Genomic DNA, 26,132 nt, shown 5'->3' with positions numbered 1-26,132 from the left:
TGTGTCAACACCATTCACTCCACAGCAGAGAACCCCCCCTCACACTCCCCCCCCCACACTCGCCCCCCCAACATGCATCCCCCCACAGTCGCCACCCCCCACACTCGCCTCCCCCACACGCTTCCCCCACACGCTCCCCCCATGCTCGATGAGTCCCCCTCTCTCCCCCCACACTCCCCCCCCCACGCTCCCCCCACACTCCCCTCAACCTGGATGAGTCCCCCTCTCTCCCCCCACACCCCCCACTCCCCCCCCCCACGCTCCTCCCACACTCCCCCCCCCCCCCACACTCCCCCCCACCTGGATGAGTCCCCCTCTCTCCCCGGGGCTGCTCCCACGCTGCTCCCACGCTCTCATCGCCAGCCCCATCTCCTCCCTGTGACTCCGCTCGAGAGCTTCCTTGGCGGCGAGGAATCTACGATGCTCCCCCCCGGCCACCTCCTCCACCTCCTCCTCCTTCACCTCCTCCTCCTTCACCTCCTCCTCCTCTTTTTCCTCGCCCTCCCCCAATATCTCTCCCTGCTCCCCCCCCCTCCACGGCCGGAGGAGAGGAGGAGCGGGGGGCGGAGGAGGTGGTCGTGGGAGATGGGGAGATGGAACTGGCAGCTGCGGGGAGAGAGAGAGCGAGGGAGGAGAAAGAGGGGGTTGAGAAGGAGAGAGGGGGAGATAGAGAGGGGGAGAGGGAAGGAGGGAGAGAGGGGGAGAGGGGGAGAGAGGGAGGGGGAGAGGGGGAGGTTCATGGTTTGTGTGATAATATTTGGAAGCCGCTTGACTAATTTCTTTAAACAGTAACCTTATTCATACGACACAGGCGGGGCTCTGGCCTTGCCGAATTTTCCAATATTCCAAATGATGCACAACCGGGGCACTACTCTACACCCCCGTGCCTCCTGCCCCAATATTTATATTTTTTCTCTTCAAGTACCCACAACAACAACAACCGCCATTCGCCATTAAGTGGCGGTGGATGTCAGTAGCCTCACAGTGCACCTAGCCTGGCACTGCCCAGTAGCAGCAGCGTCCTTCACGAGCTTCCTCCTCCACGGAAGCCGATCTTGATACCGCTGGTACCGGTCATCGGCAAGTCCACTCAGCTCCACGTCCTCCTGTACCACATCACTCCATCTCTTCTCCAGCCCGTGCTGCGCCCATTTAACCCCCTCGATCCGGCCGAACAAACGCTGTTTAGGCATGCGGTGGCTGGGCATGCGGGCTACATGACCCAGCCAACGCAGCCTTGCCTGCCGGAGGAGCTCACCGATGGGACTTTGCCCAGATCTTTCAAGGATTTGTGAGCTCCTCACACAATCCAGCCTGGTTAAGCCCAGGATGGATCGTAGGCAGGCCAGCCTAAATGTTTCTAACCGGCGAAGATGCTCCATTAGGGGGGTCCACGTTTCGCAAGCGTAGAGAAGGGAGGGAATGACTGTGGCCGAGAAGACCTGAAGCTTCGTGTGGAGCGACAGACCAGGAAGCTTCCACACAGCGTTACGCAACCGATGAAAAGATATTGCCGCTCGACTGATTCGGAGTGAGACCTCTGCTGTTAAACTGGAGCCGGTCATGGGCACACTGCCCAGGTATAGGAAACTCTCCACTCTCTCCACAACTGCCCCATCGCATACACATACACACAACACAGACACACACACATATACAACAACCGCCATTCGCCACTAAGTGGCGGTAACGTTACCACGACACTTGTGCCAGGCCATAAACATGTAACACATATACACCCACAACGACACACACACACAACACAAACACACAGACACACAACACAGACACACACACAACACATACAGAGATAAAAAAGAGGCAAAGATCCCCCCCCGTGTAGCCTGTGACAAGACTGTTGGGGCAAGTGCTGTTAGCGAGCGCCTACGAAGGCCGGCACGTCACAGGAGGAATTGGGTGGCCAGCATCACGCCCGGCCGCCTTTGTCTCCCTAGTGACGATGTTAACTGCACACTGCACCAGGTACTCATTTGAAGTATTGAATCGACCTAGGGGAGGCCTGGGACCGGTTAAGATAAGCTGTTGGCCGTGAGCGGGAATCGAACTCGGATCGCCAGATTCATAGCGCAGCGTAGCGCTAAACACTACACGACGGCTACAGACGCATACACATACAGACACACAACCATATAGACACACACAGCCATACAAACACACAGCCATACAGACACACACAGACACACAGCCATACAGACACACACAGACACACAGCCATACAGACACACACAGACACACAGCCATACAGACACACACAGACAACAACAACCGCCATTCGTCACTAAGTGGCGGTGACGTCACCACGACGCTTGTGCCAGGCCACGTGCACCTTGAGGCCACGTGAAGTGTTGAACGCCCGCTGGCAGGAGGTCACGGGGCAGACCCAGGTGCCACGGGTCGACTGACCGAGATGACCGAGATGACTGGCTGATGCACCACCTGTGTCCCCTACTGTACCAACTTGCTGTGCTTTAGCCACCCGGCGCTCCGCTCGTTGTTGTGAGCGTCGCTCCTCCGCCCTCCGTTGTTGTTGGAGGGCGACTGCATCCAACTGCCCAGTAGCGTCCTTCACGAGCCTCTTCCACTGAGGCCGATCTTGACACCGCTGGTACCAGTCATCGGCAAGTCCACTCAGCTCCACGTCCTCCTGTACCACATCACTCCATCTCTTCTCTAGCCCGTGCCGCGCCCGTTTAGCCCCCTCGATCCGGCCGAACAAAAGCTGTTTAGGCATGCGGTGGCTGGGCATGCGGGCTACATGGCCCAGCCAACGCAGCCTTGCCTGCCGGAGGAGCTCACCGATGGGACTTTGCCCAGTTCTTTCAAGGATTTGTGAGCTCCTCACACAATCCAGCCTGGTTAAACCCAGGATGGATCGTAGGCAGGCCAGCCTAAATGTTTCCAACCGGCGAAGATGCTCCAATAGGGGGGTCCACGTTTCGCAAGCGTAGAGAAGGGAGGGAATGACCATGGCCGAGAAGACCTGAAGCTTCGTGCGGAGCGACAGACCAGGTATCTTCCACACAGCGTTACGCAACCGATGAAAAGATATTGCCGCTCGACTGATTCGGAGTGAGACCTCTGCTGATAAACTGGAGCCGGTCATAAGCACACTGCCCAGGTATGGGAAACTCTCCACTCTCTCCACAACTGCCCCCATCACCGATTGGGAGTTGTGGGGTTGGAGTGTCCGATGGTACAAAATACCCAGGCAGGTGCTTAGTTTTGGTGGGGCTGATGGTAAGGCCCCACCTCTTAGTGGCACGCTCCAGTCTCAGCAGCAGCGTCTCCAACTCCTCTTCTGAATGAGCAGCTAATACCAAATCATCGGCATACATAACGTGGTTGACCAATAGGGAGCCATCCCTTGATCGCACCCGGGCGTCGATCAGCCTCCCATTATATCTGTACCAAATGGAAATTCCCCCGGTACAGCTATTGAAGGCTTCACGAACTACGCAGTCGAAATAGATGTTAAATAATGTGGGAGCCAGAGGACATCCCTGTCGCACCCCAAGGTGTACAGGGACAGGCTCCGACTCCCGGCCACGTAGTTTTACCCGGGCCCGCTCACCATCATGAAGGTCCTTAATGATCGTGAGCAGAGGGTCAGGGACTCCGAAAGCACGCAGAACAACCCAGAGCCCAGGCCTACTGATGGTATCATAGGCCTTGACCAGGTCAATAAAGCAGAGATGTAGGTCTTTTTGGAATTCCCTACACCTCTGCTGTAGCAGATGGACAGAAAATATGGCATCTGTGCAGGACCGCCCTTTCCTGAAACCGCAATGGGGCTCCGCAAGCCTCTCCTCAGCGTGCCTAGCAAGGCGATGTTGAATAATCCTTGCCAGGACCTTTCCCGGCACACTGAGGAGTGAGATGCCCCTGTAGTTGTTACAGTCTGTGCGGTCCCCCTTCTTAAAGAGGGGGACCACCAGGGCATCCTTCCAATCCTGCGGTACCCGTCCAGCGGTCCAGACTGTTGTTATGATGTCATATAGGGCAGTCTGTGCACAAACGCCACCCTCCCTCAGCATTTCGCTTGGGAGATCATCTCTGCCCGGTGCCTTTCCTGGTCTCAGACTCCGGATCGCCTTCAGTACTTCCTCAACAGCTGGCACCTCAGCCAGCCACTCACAGGGGGTGACCTCTTCCAATATTTGAGGCACCGCAGCCTCAGCAGGGTTATCCCCACTTTGTGCCATGATGTTTTCCTGGCTGAGAGATTTTCCCTCCCCCAGGACCTCACAGAAATGCTCAGCAAATCTGCAAACCTGTTCCTGGGGGTCGGAGATTGGATCACAGTTTTTTCCCCTAATGATGGTAATAGGTGTGGCGCTGCAGGTTACTTTTTTGATGGAGTTAAATAGTGATTTGTGATCGCGGGCCACTGAGGCAGACTCCATCTCCTCAGCAACCCGCGACCACCACCCATCCTTGCAGCGCCTTACGGCTCTCCAAACCTCCGAGCGAAGGCTGCGGTAAACCTCCTCATTCTCTGACGTGGGATGCTGTAGGCGATGAGAGTGGGCATGTCGCTTTTTCTCAATTAACCTGAACACCTCCTCTGTCAGCCAGGGTTTCTGGGGAGGTCTGGACCGCGTACCCAAAGCAGCCATTGCAGCTGAATGAGTCACAGTCTTAAACCTCGCCCATTTACCCTCGACATCAGGTGGAGTGGGGGACGATGCCAACCCCAGCTGCAAGCGATGATGAAATTCTCGCTTGCAACTTTCATCAGCTAACTGAGACCAGGCCACTTTTGGTTGGAATGGGGTCCTGGGTGTACACCCACCACCGGAGTGGAAGAATGGCAGGTGCATCTTACAGATGACTAGTCGATGGTCAGAGGGCAGATCAGCTCCACAGTAGGTCCTGGTGTCAAGGACATGGGCTCGCATCCGCTGGTCCTTCACTATGTAGTCCAGCAGATGTTCTTGCTTGGACCCGGCATCCCGGCATGCATCCATGATGTTGTATGGATGCGCCGATGCCGGAAGAGCGTGTTGGTAATTACAAGCCCATGGGTTGCACAAAAATCTAGCAGCCTCCTACCGTTGTTATTGAGCTGATCTGGCCCATGCCTTCCAATCACTCCAGACCAGATGCCAGCATCATGACCAACTCGGGCATTGAAGTCACCCAACAAGATGACTCTGTCCCGAGTGGCCACTTCAGCCAGCACCTGTGACAGGAGGTCATAGAAGGCATCTAACTCATCGGCTTAGCCTGCATCCCTCCACGGATGTTCGTCTTCGGTGGGGGCATAAGTAACCACGACCACCACTCCTCGCCTCCGGTTGATGGGAAGGCGAGCCCAAAGTATCCTGGGGCTTACAACTTCCCACACCTCACCGCCACGCTCCCACGCCCCCTTCATTCTTTTGTTCAGAAGAAGAGCCACACCCTGTTGTTTGGCAGTCTCCTGCCCCGAGTGGAGGACTGTCCACCCCTCATGGTGGCAGGAACCAGAACCGGTCCATCGGACCTCCTGAATGCCACAGAGATCCAGGCGGTACCGGTCCAGCTCCCGACAAAGGAGTGGCAGCCTCTCCTCCGCAGTGAGCGTTCGAACATTCAACCAATTGGGGTTTGGCCAGGAGACGTCATACAAGCCTGTCACCCCGGGGCCTCTGGCACAAGCTTATTTGTTACAAATTTATGTTTCATTCGTAGTTTAGTGGTAATGAATTGAGGGTGGAGGGGTTACCAGCCCCTCGCACCCGTCCAGAGCCCCCGTTTAGCCACTGTGGTGGTCGCAGATGCCATAAGGGGAGAGGCCTCTCCCCAGACACACACAGACACACAGCCATACAGACACACACAGACACACAGCCACACACACACAGCCACACAGACACACACATAGAGACACACACAGCCATACAGACACACACAGACACGCAGACACACACAGACACAGCCATAGAGACACACAGCCACAGACACACACAGCCATATAGACACACAGACACACAGCCATACAAACACACACAGTCGGAGACACACACAGACACACAGTCACACACAGACACACAGCCATACAAACACACAGTCACACAACCACACAGACACACAGACACACACATAGACACACACAGCCATACAGACACACACAGACACGCAGACACACGCAGACACACACAGACACACACAGCCACACACAGCCACACAGACACACACAGACACACACAAGACACACACACACACACAGCCATAGAGACACACAGCCACACAGACACACACAGCCATATAGACACACAGACACACAGCCATACAAACACACACAGTCGGAGACACACACAGACACAGTCACACACAGACACACAGCCATACAAACACACACAGTCACACAACCACACAGACACACAGCCATACACAGCCACACAGCCATATAGACACACAGCCATACAGACACACACACTGACACAGCCAGAGAGAGACACAACACACACCGAAGCTCCCCCGTGTAGCCTCTAGAATGCAGAAGGCTACACTGAGTAGAGGTGTCTCTGTTTTATTATCTGTGTCCATCCAGCAGTGGAGTGAGCACGGCTGTGGAGGTCTCCCTCCCTCCCCTCCCCTCCCTCCCCTCCCTCCCTCCCTCCCTCCCTCCCTCCCTCCCTCCCCTCCCTCCCTCCCTCCCTCCCTCCCTCCCTCCCTCCCTCCCTCCCCTCCCCTCCCTCCCTCCCCTCCCTCCCTCCCTCCCTCCCTCCCCTCCCTCCCTCCCCTCCCCTCCCTCCCTCCCTCCCTCCCTCCCTCCCCTCCCTCCCTCCCTCCCTCCCTCCCCTCCCTCCCACCCTCCCTCCCTCCCTCCTTCCCTCCCCTCCCTCCCTCCCCTCCCTCCCTCCCTCCTTCCCTCCCTCCCTCCTTCCCTCCCTCCCTCCCTCCCTCCCTCCCCTCCCCTCCCCTCCCTCCCCTCCCTCCCCCCTTCCCTCTCACCCCACTCAGTGGTCGTGGTGACGGTGACTCCATCCTCCACCTCATCATCATCGTCGCCATCGTCGTCGCCATCGTTGCCGCCATCGTCGCCATCGTCGTCGCCATCGTCGTCGCCATCATTGCCATCGTCGTCACCATCGTCGCCATCGTCGCCATCGTTGCCATCGTCATTGTCGCCATCATCGCCCCCCTCCTCCTCATCATCATCACCGTCACCGGCATCTTCGTCACCATCATCGTCGCCAGCGTCGCCGTCGCTATTGGCGAGGGCAGGAGGAGGTGGAGGTGGAGAGTCGTCCACGGCGAGCTCCTCACTACGACGGGTGAGGAGAAGTGAGCAAGAGAGCCGGGCATACACCCACACTCACCCGCCCAGCCTGATAGTTGTTATCTATGTCACCTCACAACTCACTCACCCAGCCTGATAGTTGTTATCTGTGCCACACAACTCACACCCGCCCAGCCTGATAGTTGTTATCTGTGTGTCACAACTCGCACCCACCAAGCCTGAGAGTTGTTATCTGTGTGTCACAACTCGCACCCACCCAGCCTGATAGTTGTTATCTGTGCCACACAACTCACACCCACCCAGCCTGATAGTTGTTATCTGTGTCACACAACTCACACCCACCCAGCCTGATAGTTGTTATCCGTGTGTCACAACTCGCATCCACCAAGCCTGATAGTTGTTATTTGTGCCTCACAACTCACACCCACCCAGCCTGATAGTTGTTATCTGTGCGTCACAACTCACACCCACCTAGCCTGATAGTTGTTATCTGTGTGTCACAACTCACACCCACCTAGCCTGGTAGTTGCTGTCCGTGCCACACAACTCACACCCACCCCGCCTGGTAGTTGCTGTCTGTGCCACACAACTCACACCCACCCAGCCTGGTAGTTGCTGTCCGTGCCATGGCCGCCCTCCCACCAGTCGTACACCGGATCGATGGGCCGCAGCTCCTGAGAGGTGAATCCGACGTTGAGATTCCTATCCTCCTGCTCCTCTTCCTCCTGCTGCTGCCCTTCTGGCTGCTGCTGCTGCCCCTCATGGGCAGCTCGCTGGGGATCCAATGGGCAGCAGACGAACTCCACACCACGGAAACGGTCGATGGCGCAGGGCAGCAGCATGCCGAAGTTGAGCAGACTGGAGTGCTGAGCCTCGCACGCCTACATGGGGGTGACGCGGAGAGAGGTGGAGACATACAGAGAGAGACAGAGACAGAAAGAGCGATATACAGAGAGAGACAGAGACTTACAGAGAGAGACAGAGCGATATACAGAGAGAGACAGAAAGACAGAGACTTACAGAGAGAGACAGACAGACAGAGTGATATACAGAGAGAGACAGAGAGAGACGGAGAGACAGAGAGAGAGACAGAAACAGAGATATACAGAAAGATATGGGCAGTGCTAACGCTATTGTGCAGTGTTGAGTCTATGGGCAGTGTTGAGTCTATGGTGCAGTGTTGAGTCCAGGGGCAGTGTTGAGTCTATGGTGCAGTGTTGAGTCTATGGTGCAGTGTTGAGTCCTATGGTGCAGTGTTGAGTCTATGGGCAGTGTTGAGTCTATGGGCAGTGTTGAGTCCAGGGGCAGTGTTGAGTCTATGGTGCAGTGTTGAGTCTATGGTCTAGTGCCGAGTATATGGTGCAGTGCTGAGTCTATGGGCAGTGTTGAGTATATGGGCAGTGTTGAGTCCAGGGGCAATGTTGAGTCCATTGGGGCAGTGTTGAGTCTTTGGTCTAGTGCTGAGTCTATGGTGCAGTGCTGAGTCTATGGGCAGTGTTGAGTATATGGGCAGTGTTGAGTCCAGGGGCAGTGTTTAGTCTATGGTGCAGTGTTGAGTCTATGGGCAGTGTTCAGCATATGGGCAGTGTTGAGTCTATGGGCAGTGTTGAGTCCAGGGGCAGTGTTGAGTCTATGGTGCAGTGTTGAGTCCATTGGGGCAGTGTTGAGTCTTTGGTCTAGTGCTGAGTCTATGGTGCAGTGTTGAGTCTATGGGCAGTGTTGAGTCTATGGTGCAGTGTTGAGTCTATGGGCAGTGTTGAGTCCAGGGGCAGTGTTGAGTCTATGGTGCAGTGTTGAGTCTATGGTGCAGTGTTGAGTCTATGGTGCAGTGTTGAGTCTATGGGCAGTGTTGAGTATATGGGCAGTGTTGAGTCCAGGGGCAGTGTTGAGTCCAGGGGCAGTGTTGAGTCTATGGTGCAGTGTTGAGTCTATGGTGCAGTGTTGAGTCTATGGTGCAGTGTTGAGTCTATGGGCAGTGTTGAGTCTATGGTGCAGTGTTGAGTCTATGGTGCAGTGTTGAGTCCTATGGTGCAGTGTTGAGTCTATGGGCAGTGTTGAGTATATGGGCAGTGTTGAGTCCAGGGGCAGTGTTGAGTCTATGGGCAGTGTTGAGTCTATGGTGCAGTGTTGAGTCTATGGTCCAGTGTTGAGTCCAGGGGCAGTGTTGAGTCTATGGTCCAGTGTTGAGTCCAGGGGCAGTGTTGCGTCCACGGGCAGTGTTGATTCTATGGGCAGTGTTGAGTCTATGGGCAGTGTTGTGTCCAGGGGCAGTGTTGAGTCCAGGGGCAGTGTTGAGTCTATGGGCAGTGTTGAGTCTATGGGCAATGTTGAGTCTATCGGCAGTGTTGAGTCCAGGGGCAGTGTTGAGTCTATGGTGCAGTGTTGAGTCTATGGTGCAGTGTTGAGTCTATGGGCAGTGTTGAGTATATGGGCAGTGTTGAGTCCAGGGGCAGTGTTGAGTCTATGGGCAGTGTTGAGTCTATGGTGCAGTGTTGAGTCTATGGTGCAGTGTTGAGTCTATGGTGCAGTGTTGAGTCTATGGTGCAGTGTTGAGTCTATGGTGCAGTGTTGAGTCTATGGGCAGTGTTGAGTCTATGGGCAGTGTTGAGTCCAGGGGCAGTGTTGAGTCCAGGGGCAGTGTTGAGTCTATGGGCAGTGTTGAGTCTATGGTCTAGTGCTGAGTCTATGCTGCAGTGCTGAGTCTATGGGCAGTGTTGAGTATATGGGCAGTGTTGAGTCCAGGGGCAGTGTTGAGCCACTCACTCCCAGTGGCACACAGAGTAACACAAGCACTGACACACACCTCCTTGGCAGTGCTGTGCCAGTGCAGATGAGTCTCACACTCCTCCATCTTCTCCTTGTGCAGGAAGTGGCACTTCTCTGGTACGAGGAGGGCGTCACTCTTGAACTCTCCGACTGTGCAGTGACACAGTCATACACGGTGACACACAGTGACACACACAGTGACACACACAGTCACACACAGTGACAGTCACACACACGATGACACACACAGTGACAAGTCACACACACGATGACACACACAGTGAGAGTCACACACGATGACACAGTCACACACACGGTGACACACACAGTGACAGTCACACACACGCTGACACACGGTGATACAGTCACACACACGGTGACACACAGTGACACAGTCACACACAGGGTGACACACAGTGACACAGTCACACACAAGGTGACACACACAGTGACAATCACACACAGGGTGACACAGTCACACACACACGGTGACACAGTCACACACACGGTGACACACGGTGATAGTCACACACACGGTGACACACACAGTGACACAGTCACACACAGGGTGACACACACAGTGACACAGTCACACACACGGTGACACGGTGACACAGTGACACGCAGTGACAAAGTTACACAGTCACACAAAGTGACACACAGTGAGTCACACAAAGTGACACAGTGGCACAGTCACACAACAACAACCGGCATTCGCCATTAATGGACGATGATGTCACTATGGCGCTTGTGCTAGGCTAGGTGCACGTTAAGGCCACGTGAAGTGTCAAACGCCCGCTGGCAGGAGGTCAACGGTGGTGATGATGGGCGAGGCACTCAAAGTTGCTTTTTTGATGGAATCAAAAAGTGATTTATGATCGTGAGCTACCGAGGCAGATTCCATCTCTTCAGCAACCCGCGACCACCACCCATCCTCGCAGAGCAGCACGGCTCTCCGAACCCCCGCGTCTCTCCCCCCGCGTCTCTCCCCCTGTATGTGTCCCTTTCTCTCTCTCTCCCCGTGTCTCTCTCCCTGTGTCTCTCTCCCTGTATGTGTCCCTTTCTCTCTCTCTCCCCGTGTCTCTCCCCGTGTCTCTCTCCCTGTATGTGTCCATTTCTCTCCGTGTCTCTCTCCGTGTCTCTCCCCGTGTCTCTCTCCCTGTATGTGTCCCTCTCTCCCTCCTCGTGTCTCTTACCTAGGCAGCGGTATGGCACCACGACGTGAGGGTGACCCCTGCACTGCCCTGTGCTGGCGGAGTCTCCCCTCTCTCCTCCCCTCTCTCCTGCTCCGCTCCTCTTCCCGTGGGCTCTGTCTCTCCGGCACCAGCCTCCGATAGTCACCGGGGAGTTCCCCTCCACCACATTTCGCACCTGGAGCTCCGGATACACCTGGGAGGAAGGGAAAGTGGGTGGATCATTGGGTGAGGGGCTAGGTGAGCGGCTAGGTGAATGGCTAGGTGAATTGGCGAGTAGGTGAGTAGGTAAGTGGCTGGGTGAGTGAGTGGCTAAGTGAGTGAGTGGCTAAGTGAGCGAGTGGCTAGGTGAGCAAATGGCTAGGTGAGCGGGTGAGTGGCTGGGTAGGTGAGTGGCTGGGTGAATGGCTGGGTGAGCGAGTGGCTGAGTGGGCGAGTAGCTAGGCGAGTGGCTAGGCGAGCGGTTAGGCGAGCGGCTAGGCGAGCGGCTAGGCGAGCGGCTAGGCGAGCGGCTAGGCGAGCGGCTAGGCGAGCGGCTAGGCGAGCGGCTAGGCGAGCGGCTAGGCGAGCGGCTAGGCGAGCGGCTAGGCGAGCGGCTAGGCGAGCGGCTAGGCGAGGGGCTAGGCGAGCGGCTAGGCGAGCGGCTAGGCGAGCGGCTAGGCGAGCGGCTAGGCGAGCGGCTAGGCGAGCGGCTAGGCGAGCGGCTAGGCGAGCGGCTAGGCGAGCGGCTAGGCGAGCGGCTAGGCGAGCGGCTAGGCGAGCGGCTAGGCGAGCGGCTAGGCGAGCGGCTAGGCGAGCGGCTAGGCGAGCGGCTAGGCGAGCGGCTAGGCGAGCGGCTAGGCGAGCGGCTAGGCGAGCGGCTAGGCGAGCGGCTAGGCGAGCGGCTAGGCGAGCGGCTAGGCGAGCGGCTAGGCGAGCGGCTAGGCGAGCGGCTAGGCGAGTGGCTAGGCGAGCGGCTAGGCGAGCGGCTAGGTGAGTGGCTAGGTGAGTGGCTAGGTGAGTGTCTAGGTGAGTGGCAAGGCGAGTGGCTCGGTGAGTGGCTAGGTGAGTGGCTAGGTGAGCGAGTGGCTAGGTGAGTGGCTAGGTGAGTGGGTGAGTGGCTAGGTGAGCTGCTAGGCGAGTGGCCAGGTGAGTGGCCGGGTGAGTGGGTGAGTGGCTAGGTGAGTGTGGTTAGATGAGTAGGTGAGTAGCTGGGTGAGTGAGCGTCTAGGCGAGTAGCTGGGTGAGTGTCTAACCTGCTGGCAGTAAGTGAGTATCTCCTGTGTGGTAGCCAAGCAGCTGGAGACCCTGCTGGGGTCAGGCTGGGTGGGTGGGTGAGTATCTAGATGAGTGGCTTGGTGAGTAGGTGAGTGGGTGAGTGTCTAAGTAAGTGGCTGGTTGAGTAGGTGATTGTCTCACCTGCTGGCAGTAAGTGAGTATCTCCTGTCTGGTAGCCAAGCAGCTGGTGACCTTTCTGGGGTCAGGCTGGGTGGGTGAGTGTCTAGTCGAGTGGCTGGGTGAAGAGGTGAGTGGATGAGTGGCTAGGTGAGTGAGTGGGCGAGTGGCTGGGTGAGTGGCTGGGTGAGTGGCTGGGTTGAGTAGGTGAGTGTCTCACCTGCTGGCAGTAAGCGAGTATGTCCTGTCTGGTAGCCAGGCAGCTGGTGACCCCGCTGGGGTCAGGCTGCCAGCGCCCAGTGTCCAGGCCCAGGTGCATGTTCAGCTTGCCGCAGAACATCGCCACCTGGGGCTCCGCCAAGCTCAGCGTGGCCGAGTGGCAGGCAGTAGCCTACACGGGGAGAGGGAGGGAGGGGGGAAGTAGGGGGTAGGGAGGGGGGAGGGAGGGAGGGGGGAGAGAGGTGGGGAGGGAGGAGGGAGGGGGGGTGGGGAGGGAGGGAGGGGGGAGAGGGGAGGGAGGGGGAAGAGAGAAGAGGGAGGGGGGGAGAGGGGGAGGGAGGTGGGGTGGGAGGGGGGAGAGATATGCACTGAGGTATACAGTCAAATTCGTACACAGATAAAAGAGATAAATGGGGATACAGATACATAGACAGTCGAGAGCGCTGTGTTTATTGAGATATAGTAATGCAAAGATACAAGAAAGTTGTATTTGGGTATATCGAATGCAAATATGCTTGGATATTTAGCATGGTCAGCTACGTACTGTGCGAAAGAAGTTCAACACACACACATTCGCATGGCTGGCTACATTACTGTGCAAAAGAAGTTCAATGCACACACACACATTTGCACGGTTGGCTACGTACGGTGCGAAATAAGTTCAACGTAAATACAGCACGGTTGGCTACGTATGGTGTCAAAGAAGTTAACCGTACATAGATACAAACTGCACGTAGCCAACCAAGCGAATCGGAGCCGTTAATGCAGAGAGAGAGCTATGCATGCGTACAGAGACATTAGTATAGTCATACTAACGAGACAGTGGAAGTTGTTCATAAAGAAAGTGCCTGTGCCTCTTATAAACTCTGTCTCTGAATCGTTGACGCTACATTAGCACACACTCTCTCCACAGTAGCTCACAGCCTCGGCCTGTACACACGACACTGGCTGTCCCAACACCGACGGCGCCGACTCAGACAGCCAACTGCTGCCCTTCACAGCGCATTATCGAGCGGAGACGTTTAGTGACGATGGAGCCCTGAGCTCCCCCCCACTCTCGGCTCCTTTTATGTGGAGATGCCTTACTGTTTCATTTCTGATAGAGGCGTAAATGTGGTGACCACAATTCTGCGCTCTTGAGCCAACATACATGATGCATGCACATTATGCAGGGCCATTGATCTTGTCCTTCCTGTCCATTGTGTGTATTAAAATAGCCGTACCAACGGTAATCCCTATTGAAGTATGGTGGCTTGTATAGGCATGCATTTAAACAACGTATTATTTGATGATTCGCTTCCACGCAGCAGTAAGTCGGTAGCTATCCGAACGGTTAAAACATTTTTATTCCTTTCAATTTCGATAGATTCTCTAATTAGTCTTGGCCAGTAGTAACTAGTTTTGCACAGAACTTCAACATTATCAAAATTAATTGACTGTAAAATCTTGGCTTAAAGATTTCGTGACCGCAGGAATTCACATTCTTGGATCTTTCGGTAAAGTCACGTAGATAGGATCAAAGAAAATAACAAATTGTCATTTTTTTAGTGTCCTTGTTGGCACGTTTATTCTGCTACTGATGACAGTTGTATCTGCGAGTATTCAATATTTATTTGGTGTTCTCGATAATCCGCGTGCCATTGAGCCGACTTACAGATTAACCGCGGCGCCTGAGATTTTTACATGAAATGAATAACTAGTGGGGTTTTTAACCTTAAAAGGCCACATTAGTAATCTAAAAACAGTTAGACAACATTGTTATCCCTTGTCAATGTGTTACTACAAGTCACACCCAGTGCTTAAAACGAACCAATGTATTGCTCCAGTTAATCTGATGTCCAAGCGATAGCCACTACAGTACAGGAGTTACCATAGCTTTACAAAAGTGGGTGGCGGAGTTTGATTGATGTCTGATTGGCTGTGGCTCAGCTATTATCCACTTAGAGGGCCGAGTTTGATTGATGTCTGATTGGCTCTGGCTCTGCTGTCATCCACTCAGTGGGCCAAGTCTTCTGCCGGGCGTGAGCCAGGAAGGTTTTATTTGTATTATTATCACCGAGCAGGAGCATCTTCCATCGCTCAATCGTCAAGTTATGAGTTCTGAATCGGCAGAGTAACGATCACCACAAGCGTGCGCCATCACTTCGAGCGACTTACGCGATCATTCATTCGCGAGTTTAAATTTACCGACTCTGTGCGTTCGACAGGGAAACTTAAACGTGTTTTTATACCCCGGCAATAGCGGTTTTGTGGCGTGGAGATCCGCGATTTTAACCCTGTCATTAGCCGGGATAATCGAGCATCTACTCTGAAAACCAAATGATCACCAATCATGACCAAGGCAAAGCCCACGGAGGTTGACGACTAAGAAAAATAACATTTTCAGAAGCGCACCTGGCCATCGCGCCTGTGATGGCCGCTAAACAGAAGTGGCTTATCATTATCGATGGTCATCACGCGGACACTTGTAGCACGCGCAAAATAATCTTTCAACTGCTTGTCGATTCTAAATGTGGGCGGGGGAAAAGCCGGAGGACCCAGAGTAAAAAAAATCCGTGCATCACGATTGTGGTAGACCAGAGGGCAATGCCAAAATGCAACCAATACAAGGACAATGCACACAAGCAAGGTCACTGTGGAAATGTATACACAAATACCCCGTAGACGCACTACACAGAGACCCATAGACTCATCACACAGAGACTCATAGATTCATCACACAGAGACCAATAGACCGACCACGCAGCTACCAATAGACTCATCACACATAGACCCATAGACTCACTACACAGTGACCCATAGACTCATCACAGACACCCATAGACTCAACACAAAAACCCACAGACGCGTCTTCTTGCTTCTTTCGGTAAAGTCACGTAGAAGGGAAATAATAAAATAATAAAAATAAAACATAATAAAATAATTCTCACGACGTTTCGGCCACAACGCAAGCAGCCGTCCTCAGGTGAAGAACAGGTCTGTCGGGAAGACAGCATCATTCTTCACCTGAGGACGGCTGCTTGCGTTGTGGCCGAAACGTCGTGAGAATTATTTTATTATGTTTTGATTTTATTATTGTATTATTTCCCTTCTACGTGACTTTACCGAAAAAACCAAGAAGATGAATCCCTGCATTCACGAAAGCTTTAAATCGAAATCCACAGACGCGTGTCAACAGATCCACAGACGCATCACACAGACCCACAGAAGCATAACAAAGACCCACAGACGCATCACACAGGCCTACAGACGCATCACACCGAGAACCACAGACTCATCACAGAGACCCAAACACTCACCACACAGAAACCCCTATACACTCATAACAGAGACTGGACTAATCACACAGACCCGAAGATTCGCCACACAGAGACCTACAGACACCACACAGACCCACAAGATCACCACAATGAGACTTAAAAATTCACCACACACAGAGACCCAAAAACTCGCCACACAGACACCTATAGACTCACCAGAGACCCATAGATTCACCACACACAGACCCGTAGACTCACCACACAGAGACCCACAGACGCATCACAGACACACAAGCTCACCACCACAAGGAGACCTCCAGATTTACCACACAGATCCAGAGCCTCACTACAAAGACCCGTTGACTCACAACACACAGAGACCCATAGACTCAACACACAGTGACCCATAAACCCATCATGCAGAGACCCATAGACTCACAACACAGAGACCCATACTCACCATACAGACCCATACTCGCCATGCAGGCTCATCACAGAGACCCGTAGACTCATCACAGGGAGCCAGACTCACACTCTCACCCTCACACACAGACACTCACACCCTCAAACACTGTCAGACTCTCACAGCCACTCACTCACACACTTAATCCATCATTTCCGCTGTGTCCCTAATCCCTGATGCCTGGGGGGTCATGGAGCTTAGACGGTGGAATCCTAATCCTGCACCTGGCAAGAGAGATGGAGAGATCTGTGTGCACGTCTTTGTCTTGCGTGTCTGTCTGTGTGTGGGTGGCAGGATTGGAAGGATTCCCTGATGGTCCCCCTCTTCAAGAACGGGGAACCGCACAAACTGTGGCAACTACAGGGGCATCTCCGTCCTCAGTGTGAGGCCGGGAAAGATCCTGGCAAGGATTATTCAACATCGCCTTGCCAGGCACGCTGAGTAGAAGCTTGCAGAGCCCCAATGTGGTTTCGGGAAAGGGCGGTCCCCTGCACAGATGCCATTTTTTTTGTCCGTCTGCTACAGCAGAGGTGTAGGGAATCCCAACAAGACCTACATCTCTGCTTTATTGACCTAGTCAAGGCACTATGATACCATCAGTAGGCCTGGGCTCTGGGTTGTTCTTCGTGCTTTTTTGAGTCTCTGACTCTCTGCTCACAATCATTAAGGACCTTAATAATAGCAAAGCTAGGAGTCAGGAGCCATTCCCTGTTCACCTTCGGGTGCGACAAGGATATCGTCTGGCTCCCACGTTATTTAACATCTATTTTGACCACGTAGTTTATCAAGCCTTCCATGGCTGTACCAGAGGAATTTTCATCTGGTATAGATACAATGTGATGCTGATCGATGCCTGGGTGCGGTCGAGGGATGGCTCTCTATTGCTCAACCACGTTATGTATGCCGATGATCTGGTAATTGCTGCTCACTCAGAAGAGGCGTTGGAGGCGCTGCTGCTGAACCTGCAGCTTGCCACTAAGAGGTGGGGTCTTTCCATCAGCCCCACCAAAACTAAGCACCTGCCTGGGTACTTAGTATCATTAGACACTCCACAACTCCCAATCGGTGATGGGGCCGTTGTGGAGAGAGTAGAGAGTTTCCCATACCTGGGCAGTGTGCTCATGACCGGCTCGGGTTTAACAGCAGAGGTCTCACTCCGAATCAGTCGAGCAGAAATATATTTTCATCGGCTGTGTAACGCTGTGTGGAAGCTACCGGGTTTGTCGCTCCACACGAAGCTTCAGGTCTTCTCGGGCACAGTCGTGCCCTCCCTTCTCTACGCTTGTGAAACATAGACCTCTCTAATGGAACATCTTTGCCGGTTAGAAACATCCAGGCTGGCCTGCCTATGATCCATCCTGGGTTTACCCAGGCTGGATTGTGTGAGGAGCTCACAAATCCTTGAAAGATCTGGGCAAAGTCCCATCGGTGAGTTCCTCCGGCAGGCAAGGCTGCTTTGGCTGGGTCATGTAGCCCGCATGCTCAGCCACCGCATGCCTAAACAGCTATTGTTCGACCGGATCAAGGAGGCTAAACGGGCGCGGCACGGGCTAGAGAAGAGATGGAGTGATGTGGTACAGGAGGACGTGGAGCTGAGTGGACTTGCCGATGACTGGTACCAGCGGTGTCAAAATCGGCCTCTGTGGACGAGGCTCATGAAGGACGCTACTGGGCAGTTGGAGGCAGTCACCCTCCAACAACAACGGAGGGCGGAGGAGCGAGGCTCACAACAACGAGCGGAGCACCAGGTCGCTAAAGCATAGCAAGTTGGCACAGTAGGGGGCACAGGTGGTGCATCAGCCAGTCATCTCAGTCAGTCGGCCTGTGGCACCTGGGTCTGCCCAGTGACCTCCTGCCAGCGGGCGATTGACACTTCACGTGGCCTCAAGGTGCACATGGCCTGGCACAAGCGTCGTGGTGACGTCACCGCCATCTAGTGGCGAATGGCGGTTGTTGTTGAGTAGGTGGGTGTGTGTCTAGTACCTGGTGTAGCGGAAGTGGTGTAGTAAACATCGCCACTGGGGAGACAAAGGCGGCCGGGCGTGGTCCTGGCCACCCACACCCTGTGTGTGCCACAGTGCTACTAACAGCACTTGCCCCGACAGCCTGCTACAGGCTACACGGGGGATCTTTGGTCTTTGTATTCATAGACATCGATAAATATTGATATCGATGCATACGTATTGCTGATACATATTGATGCATACGACACGTATCAATAGATACCCATGTGTATGCAGTGATACATCAACAAAGGTAAGTAATGTTTATACTTAGTGCAATGTATTAATGCGTAAAAATGCACACATTATTTTAACAGCAATACATACTGACATGCATCAATAGTGATACATATATCGATTAAGTATGGTAGATTAACAATGATATATTAATATATAACGTCATGTATTTAACGGCGATATCTTGACAACGATGCATTGATACATCTCATTGGGATATATTGATAGCTTTCTGAATAATATATCAATACATAACGTCATATTTTAGTACTATATTACCAGTGATATATAGATACCTATGGCGACATATTTATAGATTAATACGTATATTGTGATATATTCATATATAGCGTGATATGAAACAATGAGGTATTAAGTGATACATTGTTAAATATATTGCATGCATTCATATATTATTGATTCGCTTATCGAATGTAAAGCTATATTAACATGTAACGTTAAACAGAACGCGTGATATATTATTAACATGTTATTATATTTAATATAGTAATGGGTTATTTTAAATCAATGATAAATACAAATATTAATTCGCATCTTGCGATAAGATTTAAATCGCGACACATTAACACAACGCATTTCATATGCAACGTGATCTTTAACGGTGATGTTATTCGATTTTGTTCGATTTTGCAGATATATTTATCTTGATATCGATACGCGTATCAAGTGACTTTAATGCGCATTTATAATAGCAATTAAATTCTGTCTTTGCGGATTTCATTATTAACACCGCAACAAAGGTGGCATTTGCCCCTGTCGAGCCGAATGCACGGCCAACCAACCATTCGCAATAATTACAGATTACTACAATGGCAATAGCAATGTTAATATTTTGCTCACACATTTTCATTTTATTGTTCATTGCAACGTAGGCGGCGGGGGAAGCGACCAAAAAAATATTCAAAAGGAAGGGGAAAAAAGACGGCTTCGAATGCACGCACCGCATCGCGAAGCTATCCCGAGATAAGCAAATTAACAGTCGCAACCCCCCCTCCCGCGGACGATTACATGACAAGGAGCCCCAATACAGAACGGGGCGGCCATCATGGATCTAACGGAGCCTCCCCTCAGCCTCCTCGTACCGTGAGGAGGATGCTCAGCACGGCGCTCGCCAGCCGCCCCATCTGCGCCGCCATCGGATGCGCCGTGACAACGCGTCGACGGTGTCTGCCGGGTGGGTGGGTGCCGGGTGGCGATGCGAGCGCTCCTGCAAGGAGGATGGCGGCGGATTGTGGAAAATTCTCGCTGCCTCCTCACAGCGTCCTCCTGCTGCTGCTGCGCTGTGCGGCAATGGAGGGAGCCGCCGCCTCTCCCCCCCCCCCGGGGGGCAGCTCTGTCGCAGCGTGACGTCACCGACGGCCCAGGGACGCCTTCCTCATTGGTTGACGGCTTCTTTCCGGAAGATTTTGGTGTTTTTTTATTTGTCGGGGGGCCGGGGCACCCCCCCCTCCCGCCATGTAAACACAATGGGTGACGTCATTCTTCCGGAAGATAGAAGAGTCTTCCCATCTTCCTAAATCTTCCGGAAGACTCTTCCTATATTCCGTAAGATGGAAAGGTCTTCCGGAAGAAAGGAAGATAGGAAAACTCTTCCTATCTTTCGATTTAAAGCTTTCGTGACTGCAGGGATTCATATTCTTGGTTCTTTCGGTAAAGTCACGTAGAAGGGAAATAATAAAATAATTAAAGTAAAACAATAAAATTATTACTATCTTCTTATCTTCCGTAAGATGGGGAGATCTTCCAGAAGATGGGGAGAGATGAAGAGTCTCCCCATCTCACCCGCCACTCCACCACCCCGATATTAAAACAATGGGTGACATCATTCTTCCGGACGATGTGAAGATAAGAATAATCTCCCTCTCCTGGTGTACAGGAGGTCCTGGGTTCGATTCCTGCTACATAGAGTCTATGGGCAGTGTGGATATCAGATGTTAACTACCTCTCCTGGTGTACAGGAGGTCCTGGGTTCGATCCCTGCTACGTGGAGTCTATGGGCAGTGTGGCTATGAGATGTTAACTACCTCTCCTGGTATACAGGAGGTCCTGGTTTGGTCCCTACTACGTGGAGTCTATGGGCAGTGTGGCTATGAGATGTTAACTACCTCTCCTGGTATACAGGAGGTCCTGGATTCGATCCCTGCTACGTGGAGTCTATGGGCAGTGTGGCTATGAGATGTTAACTACCTATCCTGGTGTACAGGAGGTCCTGGGTTCGATTCCTGCTACATAGCGTCTATGGGCAGTGTGGATATCAGATGTTAACTACATCGCCTGGTGTACAGGAGGTCCTGGGTTCGATCCCTGCTACGTGGAGTCTATGGGCAGTGTGTCTATGAGATGTTAACTACCTATCCTGGTGTACAGGAGGTCGTGGGTCCAATCCCTGCTACGTGGAGTCTATGGGCAGTGTGGCAATGAGATGTTAACTACCTCTCCTGGTATACAGGAGGTCGTGGGTCCAATCCCTGCTACATAGAGTCTATGGGCAGTGTGGATATCAGATGTTAACTCCCTCTCCTGGTGTACAGGAGGTCCTGGGTTCGATTCCTGCTACATAGAGTCTATGGGCAGTGTCGATATCAGATGTTAACTACCTCGCCTGGTGTACAGGAGGTCGTGGGTTCGATCCCTGCTACGTGGAGTCTATGGGCAGTGTGGCTATGAGATGTTAACTACCTCTCCTAGTATACAGGAGGCCGTGGGTTCGATCCCTGCTACGTGGAGTCTATGGGCAGTGTGGCAATGAGATGTTAACTACCTCTCCTGGTGTACAGGAGGTCGTGGGTTCCATCCCTGCTACGTGGAGACTATGGGCAATGTGGCTATGAGATGTTAACTCCCTCTGCTGGTGTACAGGAGGTCGTGGGTCCAATCCCTGCTACGTGGAGTCTATGGGCAGTGTGGCTATGAGATGTTAACTCCCTCTGCTGGTGTACAGGAGGTCCTGGGTTCGATCCCTGCTACATGGAGTCTATGGGCAGTGTAGCTATGAGATGTTACCTCCCTCTCCTGGTGTACAGGAGACTCTATAGTAGTAACGACTGACTCTGCACTACTGACTCTACAGTAATATCTACCGACTCTATAGTAGTATCTACCGACTCGACAGTAGTGTCTACCAACTCTGCAGTATTATCTATTGACTATAAAGTAGTATAGTGGCATCGGGGGATGCCACTACACTACTTTAGAGTAGGGGTGACAGGGAGCCCCAGATGAACCCAGAGGGCTAGTGGCCGGAGGTAACGGGGGAGGAGCCCCAAAAGAGGGGGCTGGGGGACCCCGGGACTGGTTCCAGGTGCTTCTCGAAAGATCGAGAAGGGAGGCGTGGCTCGGGTTGGAGGAAGCCCCGGGACTGACTATATAAGCCGGACTTCTGAAGGGGTCCTGTTGTGTCTATACCCCTTTTTTTTATTAATATTAAGAATAATTCTGCCAACATATATAATATTTTTTTAATAGACACGGGGCAACTTGGGAGAGAACAAAGACGAGCAAAAACCCGTTCCCCCACTTCCACAGATGCGTGCACACCTCGCTTCCAAGGCCAGAAGGCAGGAGAGAGATAGCCATCAAATGTCATAAATTCCACACAAAAGAAAGGGGAGGGGGGGTCGCAAAAGGTGTTAAAGTAACACCCACGCTTCAGAAAGCCCCCTCACGACACAGGGACAGGCGCCACGAAGAATAGATATATAATTATATTCTTAACAAAAAAATAGCATTGACAACAAGAAAGCACAGACGGGTTTTGAACCATGTTAGTTAAACAAAAGTTACCAAATTAGCCATGAAGATTAAGCAAACATTATCTATCCTCGCTCCAAATGGAAACCAGACTACAGTCTGCACCAGGGTCGCGATTCATCATTTGTTATTTAAATACTGACATTATTTACCTTTAATAATTTCTACGCGGCATGACCGAAGCATCAAATAATAATTATGGCAGTCAGGGTCGCTCCTAAGCCAAACACAAACAAATTCCCTAGCCGGGATATCAGATAAAATAATAACAAGCTAAGTCAAATAATAAGTACGAAATTAGAGTGGATCGCCTAGGAGAATTAAGGGCGGAGAAATCTATCATAATTAACCAACAGGCAACACTCCAGGGAAAGCGAGCAGCTCACAGCCGTCTTTGTCTTCCCGAGAGGAGCGGCCACGGAGCACACACACAAAGCCAGGAAATGACCCTCATAAAAGTTCGTGGCGAGCGGGCAACGGCTCGAGAAAGGAAATGAACACATGCCTCCAAAAATAAATAAATAAACACACGCGCAGGGTGCTCCAATGACGGAGCACAGCCGTCTTTGTCTCCCCGCAGCACGGACAGCAAGATTTTCGCACGCGAGCAAATAACATTTCTCCATAGGGAGATCAAACCACGATGAAATACCGTGAACACGGCTACGACATGCATTGAGTCACTTACCATCAAATCACAATACTACTAAGCAGCAAAAGTTAGTCATTTTAACTTCCAAACCAAACGAAGCATTGAGAAACAAAGGATAAACGCCCAGAGCGAGGGAAGGGATTATAAGACTGGCTTAACGCGTAGGCTTTCGCGACCAATATTATTCATAATCAAAAAACGTGGATTATGATTTTTGTAACCTCGGTACGAACGCGAAGCGTCGGTCTGGTTTAGTTTGATGATTCATGTGGCACCATTCGCGAGAAAACCCCACCCCTCCTTCCAGAATTATTACGGACAGCTGTGTCTTTAAAGATCCAATAAACACACACGCGACACATACGGACGGACACGCACACGACACACACGGACGCAGATGCGTCCACCCCCACAACGGAAATAGTTATATTGTCCCGGCTTTTGAACAACTCGGAAAACCGAGTGGATTTTCTCAATATAAACCGAGGCAAAATCCATTCATCAGAGATCTCCAGGGCTCCGGCCCCCACCTCTCACCAGGGCTCCGGCCCCATCTCAGCTCAACGCCGACAACGAAGAAGCTCTTCCGTCATCCAGAATGATGATGTTCGCGGGGTAGCGACGTGCATCGACAAGCTGAGGTCTGCACCACCTAAGAAGAATCGCTACCCTGAGTCGCCGAGCTGCGAGTGAAGCTGACGGAGATTCCAGCTATAATTCTCGTGAGAGAACTTAAACAACGAAGCCCTGAAGTGAGGGCGGGAGAGGCATCAACTAGTGCCCGTATGAAGCTGGCAGCTGCACGAACAAAGGAAAGCACGGAGAAGAGAGAGTGACGAGGACCACAAGCAATCAACCTGTAGAAAGGGCGGAGATCGCCAAACGACCAAGCGAGCAAAGCAGAGAGCACAAAGCAGTGGAGAAAGCCTGATCGAACGGCCGTGAGGAAGAGGACAGCGCCAACGCATGCGCCGTGTATTTGATACACACACCGACCAACACCCAGTGAGAACAGACAAGACGTCCAGCAGCGACGACGATATCATCGCACACCGCCGAAGGCGAGCATCGTGCCGACTCAACAATCATCCAGCAGTGGAGAAGCCTGGAGCTGCCACCAAGAGAGAGAGAGCGCCATCGAATGCGCCGTGTGTTCAATACGCACACACAGATCAACCAGCACCAACGAGAACCGACTCGTAATCCCGCAGTGGAGAAAGAGAGTCAAAGCCTTCCGAACGAGCGCCGCCGTCAGAGCTGCAGAGAACGCGCCACCGCGCCGTCAGCTACCGAGGGCAGCCAAGCGCCACCAAGCGCCGCTGCTCACCTCCCTGCGGAGAAAGTCGCGGCTGCAACCCGCACGGGCGAGAGGAAATCTGAGAACCAGGGTCGTATCACCTCCCCCACTTACAGACTCAAGGAAGCACATAGTGAATATCGTGTCAAACCTGTTTCTTTGCCATAGAGTCTCGCCGAAGAATTAATTAAAACAGAGCCAGATTCGCTCTCCCACCAACACACACGCCCTCACCCACCATTGTCTCAAACATTCCGTTAACAGATATAATCTTGCCAACGAATCGATTGACGTATGCTTCGCCTTCGGGGTACAATAAGTGCTTTTATTGCCGTCATATGAATATCGTCGCATGCTTGTTTTAAAACTCGGCCAGTCGCCGATTGTGCTCGATACATGGGGGAACTAATGAGATGTCTGGTGGAAAAGTAGAGGTTACGGTTGTTAGAAGAATGTTAGCCTTCAGTTTAGTTAATGGCATAATCTCGCCAATGAATCTATGGACGTATGCTTTTGCCTTTGCATGTTAAGAGTATCACATGTTTGTTTAGAATAAAATTGTTAACCCAGAATTATCTCGAGTGTTTATTTCCAAATCCATGCAAAACTGTCTTATTCATAAGAACTGTATCCTGCGATGAGATATGAAATTGGAGACCTAACATAACATAAAAACACTAAGATAATCAGTAAATGTTTAATCAATGATAATCGTGTTATCCTGATTGATACAACTCTGGATAAACGAAACTAAGCTTAATTATCATAACTGCACACATTAACATAATCGCAAGCATTCGCATAAATTACTATGATTATCTCCGTGATTATCATAATTTATGCATATAATTACATACATTAACATAATTTATGCGATTTGCGTATTTTTTGAAATTTCGTTAATTTTTATAATTTTTTATCAAAATTTCATAATACAACATATACAACAGTCCGGCTGCTGTTGTTAACTTGAAGACCTGAAGCCGTCACCCTGAAGAGAAGCCCCAAAGACAAGACCCGGACCCAAGTCGGGGTCCAGTCTTGACAGCCTCTTCCAGTTGTGTTAGGGCTAGTTAGCCCGGAGGGACTACCTCCTTAGGGTACCTGCTGGAAGGGGCAAGCTACCCCTTTGTGTTAGGGTGTTGATGTTCTTATAATAAACGTGTTGCCTTTTTCGATTTAAAGCTTTCGTGACTGCAGGGATTCATCTTCTTGGTTCTTTCGGTAAAGTCACGTAGAAGGGAAGTAATAAAATAATAAAAATAAAATATAATAAAATAATTCTCACGACGTTTCGGCCACAACGCAAGCAGCCGTCCTCAGGTGAAACCAGGTCTGATGAGGCGACAGCGTCTGAATGAAACAGCACACGTGCTTTGAGCATATATATAAGCTGGGTTGGAAGGGGGTGGGGAAAGGGCGCCTTGACAAAATAATTTGCATATCAAGGGGAATTTAGCATATTTATGGGAAATGCAGGTATGTGATTAGTACTACTTATGTCCGTGCATTATGCAGGATTAGCAGCATCCAAGGGAGGAGATATGGGAAATGCAGGTATGTGATTAGTACTACTTATGCCCGTGCATTATACAGGATTAGCAGCATCCAAGGGAGGGGATATGGGAAATGCAGGTATGTGATTAGT

At 52.0% G+C, this 26,132-nt stretch overlaps 1 protein-coding gene across 1 annotated transcript in view; it reads right to left on the bottom strand.

Moving 5' to 3' along the window:
- LOC144738410 (amyloid-beta A4 protein-like) overlaps positions 1-20,123 on the bottom strand; it is a 34,575-nt gene extending 14,452 nt beyond the window's left edge. The window contains 8 exon segments of the mRNA XM_078621443.1: positions 301-531; positions 533-606; positions 6,961-7,274; positions 7,850-8,130; positions 10,053-10,165; positions 11,212-11,404; positions 12,803-12,973; positions 19,868-20,123. Of these exon segments, the coding sequence (XP_078477569.1) occupies positions 301-531; positions 533-606; positions 6,961-7,274; positions 7,850-8,130; positions 10,053-10,165; positions 11,212-11,404; positions 12,803-12,973; positions 19,868-19,921 (1,431 nt within the window). The 5' untranslated portion in view covers positions 19,922-20,123.
- Between the last annotated feature and the right edge of the window lie 6,009 nt (positions 20,124-26,132).

The sequence above is a fragment of the Lampetra planeri genome, chromosome 82 (assembly GCF_965212315.1).
Source record: "Lampetra planeri chromosome 82, kcLamPlan1.2.h2, whole genome shotgun sequence".
In the NCBI taxonomy this organism is placed as follows: domain Eukaryota; kingdom Metazoa; phylum Chordata; class Hyperoartia; order Petromyzontiformes; family Petromyzontidae; genus Lampetra; species Lampetra planeri.
This window is presented reverse-complemented; position numbering and strand designations above follow the sequence as displayed.